Source organism: Musa acuminata, chromosome BXJ2-8, assembly GCF_036884655.1.
Source record: "Musa acuminata AAA Group cultivar baxijiao chromosome BXJ2-8, Cavendish_Baxijiao_AAA, whole genome shotgun sequence".
Classification (NCBI taxonomy): Eukaryota; Viridiplantae; Streptophyta; class Magnoliopsida; order Zingiberales; family Musaceae; genus Musa; species Musa acuminata.
Genome location: NC_088345.1, coordinates 45,066,514 through 45,071,026, shown reverse-complemented (window position 1 = coordinate 45,071,026; position 4,513 = coordinate 45,066,514). Strand labels below are relative to the sequence as shown.

Below are 4,513 nucleotides of genomic sequence, written 5' to 3'. Positions count from 1 at the left end.
GCTTGCTTTGAGGTTGTCGCTACTGCAATTCTTGAGAAGATCGTCTCATGTACAACTTGTTGAATGAAGAACAATGCCTTTGAGTCCTTCTTTCTATTCTCCCTTAGCCTGATTTCGTCATCTGGATCTGCATATCCATTCTCTATTAAGTCCCAAAGATCTTGAGACTTGAATAGAGTCTTCATCTTGATACTCCAAAATTCATAACTTTTGCCCGAGAAGATGGGGATAAGGGGTTGAGACATGGAATTGCCATTGAAAGCCATAATGCCCAGTTCAGATTGAAACTAGGCTCTGATACCACAAATGTTGGGGAAGGAGGAGCAAGGAAAAACAGAATACTACGATACGAGTAAAAATAATCCTTTCGACTCAAGAAAACTGTTGTAGTATTAAAAGCAGGAGGAACACTTACAAGATACCAAGTGCACACAGACTCTCTATCTATCTGTCTCTTTCTCTATATCTATTGCTAGATGAACTACGCTCCTATTTATAGGACCTAGTGACAACCACCCTATAACTACTAGATCATGAGGTGGTTAATGAAACCACCTTATAACTATTAGATCATGATTGAAGTGGTTATTGAAATCATCATGTAACCACTAGATCATGATAACAATCTAGATAGATAACTATGAATCAAATCTCAACCGATAGAAGCTACTCAAAGGTGCCTATCGCAAAGGTGAAGGAAGTGGTATGGCATCCACTCCACGGACATGTCGGCTGCCACGGCGGACCTAGCACGATGTTCCAAGGCTAAAATGGTGTATTGAGACAACTCAACACCCCAGATCTAAATGAGGCACCTGCCTGCCATCCACGCCGCTAGCACACTGCACCAACACCGCTTGAGGTTGTACAGACTAGTGCAGCCCCGTCCTAAGCTACTCTAAAGGTGTAGAGCAACGTCGAATAAAACAGGGCCAGACATATCAGACTACTCTTGCATCCCAACATACGAGCTGACCACCCATGACGACGATGCCTTTAAATATCTGCCTATAAAGACGCTAGCGACTATTAACAATTACGTACGTCAACACACGACAACAGGTATAAAAGCTATTCCTGGGAATAACACTGGGGTCGGACCTCATACTCACATACTCTAACTCTCCTATCTTCAACTCTTGCTAATTCAAGCATTGGAGAAGTCAAATTAAGAATCCCTCTCCTAATTCTGACTTGTGTATAAGCACCTGACGAACAGCTGAAGGAGCGATCTTCAGCCTTCACCCGGAGAATAAGACTTACGTTCGCTCAACTAGACCTCATGTCAACATGCTCCAGCTTAACGATCATATACACTCGGGGCGAACCAAGCTGTGCTAATACTTTGGCCACAACATGAAGGTACAAAATAGAAAGCATCTTCATTAATAAAATTCATTAACAATAGAAGCAGCATATCAATTTATGTGGCAGAAAAAAAAAGAATGAAAAATATATTTGAAATGTTCTTGATTGGAAAGAACATTCCAGCTTGTTGCATGAGTTGAGCATCTCATGTTGAATGATCTCTTGTACCTCTTAGCTGATTCCTTGTGACCAGTAGAGGTTGATTTGCCAGAGTCAACATGGCCAATGACCACATGAATGTTCATGGCTTCTTTTTCCTTGTTCATGATGCCTGGTAAGGGATATAAGATGATCATATTATATGCATCTTATGAAATTAGAGAGAAAGTAAAAGCTCATTCATGGCATCTGTTGAAGGGGTGCTATTTTTTGCAAGGAGTAAAACCTCAAAGGAATCATTTGCTAAAGAAGATCCTTCCCAATCTATAATAGTATTAATGTCATGTATAACATTATTATTATTATTATTATTATTATTATTATTATTATTATTATTATTCGTCGTAAAAAAAATATCGAAAATTTTAAGAACTTGTACTGGATCACCATCAAAGAGACTCTTTTCTTGTCATTACATACAAACATGAGTTTAGCTTCAGCTAATCCAAGAATGTTTTCCGATATTTGTGCATAATCTATAGTTTTCATCATATTTATTTCAGCTGAATTTGGAATAATAATTGAAGGTATATGCATGGTGATGATGAAGTTGTGTGCACGTGAAGGAAGGCATGGCATGCGGTTGCTTTGTGAGTGAAAGCAACTCTTCTTCCTCGTGTCCATTGATCAATCATCACAGAGAGCCAAAGAAGTGGTTGAGTGGAGACCAACATGACATTGTTTCTACCTCCAACACACAGCTTTCTTCAATCGCATTCTATTGCATGGAGATGATCAGTCGGTGGCTGCAGCACACATGGTTGGATTCCAAGCTCACCAACTCAGATGCTCTTCCCCTGCACATGCCATGATCATTCCTGTTGAGTTCTTGGGGCCTTTAAAATGCCAGCAGCTGCTTGTACATGGAATAAGACTTGGAGATGAACGATGAGTTGCCTTCGTCTGATCATTCCTGTCTTATACTTTAAGTGTTCCTTAAACTGAGTATGGTGACCAACACCAGCTAAAGAATATTGAGAACTAACAATAAATAATAGTAGTTTGGAAGATGGCTAATTTCCTCCTCCAAAATTGGCAAAAGTAACAATGAATCTCTCTCTCCATTTACATGACTTATCTTTCTTCTCCTCATCTGCTTGCATTCTGGATTTGGTGGTGGGAGGGCAGATTGGTGGCTCTTGGAATGTAGAGATGCCACAGCATGATCTTGGAGCAATCAGCAGGAATGCCCTTCAACTTGGTCTCATCTTCTAGTAGCACCTCTCGGACGAATTTGATCGAGTCCTGCAATAACAGTCGTCAGACAAACGTTAGAAGGCTTCCATTCTGTCTGCAAAAGAATTAAGGATTATACTAAGCTCATCCTGGAAGACGCTGCTGCAGAATCTTGTGCGGTTTGGTAATGTGGAGAAGAAGAACAGAGTAGATGAAACTAATGATTGAGCAAATGACACCTCAAACCTTTGAGATCAAGGTTGGAAAGTCTCTGCACAGATTGACAAACCTGGGATGTGTCCGGCACAGAGGTGGCTCGGCCCCATCTCTCAGGATCCCAGAGTATGGAGCTGTTGAAGGCAAAGCCTGAGATGTTGATCCTTGGAGGCTTCGCTTTCATGTCAGCATCAGTCAGGAGACTACCGAGACCAATCTTGTCACTAGCCAAGTCCCTGAAGAGCCACCCCACGACCTTGGAGGAGTTGCAGATCGGCCCCTCCACCACCACTCTCTTCCTGTTTGCTGATACCAGCGCCACTGGCCATGCCCCAAATCCCCTGCATTTTGTTTGGATGCAGATCTTTTAGCGAGAACAGGCAGAATTGTAATGCTAATTTCAGGAGAGCCAAGCAAAAAAGCTTCTTCTCTTATCCTTGATGCGTTTTCTTGGAAGAACGGGAAACGATCGTGACTGTAGAGGTTGGTAGTTGGAGTCGAGATGAGGAAGAGAAGGCAGAGAACTCGTACTCGATCTGTCTCATCTCCTGGAAGAACCGGAGATCGTAGACGTTGGAGGCGCCTGCGAAGTGGACGATCCCGGTGAGCCGGTGATACTCAATGTGGTTCAGGGCCACGTTCCTCTGGTGGTCGGCCTCCGCCGCCGGGTCGGTGAAGTTCGCGTCGAAGGTCAAGTGCCTGTACACGACGCCGGTCCTCCTCAGCACCTCGGCGGTCTCGGGCGCGGCGGCGCGGGCCTGGACGACGACCCAGAGCAGCGGTGGCGGCACCAGCTTCAACGTGTCGGCCAGCCTCCTCAGGAGCGGCCCCTGCAGGCGGTCGCCGGACTGGGTCGTGGTGACCACGATCAGCTGCCTCTCGGACCCTCGCTCGAGCCGCTCGCTCGCGGCCGGCGTCTCGGCGGGTGTCTCGACCATCAGGCTCCGGTTGACAGAGGAGTCAGCGGTCGCAGGTCCGAGCCGCTCGCTCGCGGCAGGCGTCTCGGCGGGTATCTCGGCCATCAGGCTCCGGTTGAAGGAGTCAGCGGTCGCAGGCCGAATGGAGGCGTCGTGGCGGGAGAAGAGGGAGGCGGTGCTGGTCGGGGCGAAGCCGGTGAAGAAGCCGGTCACGAAGCACAAGGCGAAGTGGAGGAGCGCCTTCTTCCATAGGTGGGTTCTCTTCTTGGATCGATCCGAGGAGCCCATGGAGGAGAAGGAAGACAAAGGACAAGGGGGGGAGAGGGTGGGAGAACAGTTTAAAGAGGGCGGGAGGGCAACGGTAGAATTGTCGGAAGCATTAGGTGGGGTGACGAGGTCTCCTTTTTGTTGGCTTTGTGTTGGGCTCTCATTGTTGGACACCAAATAATTTCAAGTCTCTTTTGCTCTCAAAAGAAAAGCTATGCCTTCGCTTTCTTTTGATGTCACAAGTCATCCCTTGGAGCTGAAGGAAGGTGAAGGGGAAGGAGGAGGATTTGGTGGTGGGATGGGATGCATCACCTAACATGTACCCCATTAATTGCTTGAATGAGGAAGGCTAAGACACTCCCTTCAGTCTTGGACCAAGCTCAATTTTTGTATATGTGCCACATGTTGTG

General features: G+C 46.0%; 1 protein-coding gene across 1 annotated transcript; it reads right to left on the bottom strand.

The window, feature by feature from the left end:
- Positions 1–2,088: 2,088 nt before the first annotated feature.
- On the bottom strand, positions 2,089–4,177 carry LOC135619638 (beta-1,4-xylosyltransferase IRX9-like). Its single transcript, XM_065121842.1, has 3 exons — positions 3,451–4,177; positions 2,993–3,260; positions 2,089–2,772 (listed from the first exon to the last, which is right to left on the bottom strand). The coding sequence occupies exons 1-3, from the start codon at positions 4,122–4,124 to the stop codon at positions 2,617–2,619; spliced, it is 1,098 nt and encodes a 365-aa protein (XP_064977914.1). The 5' UTR covers positions 4,125–4,177; the 3' UTR covers positions 2,089–2,616.
- Between the last annotated feature and the right edge of the window lie 336 nt (positions 4,178–4,513).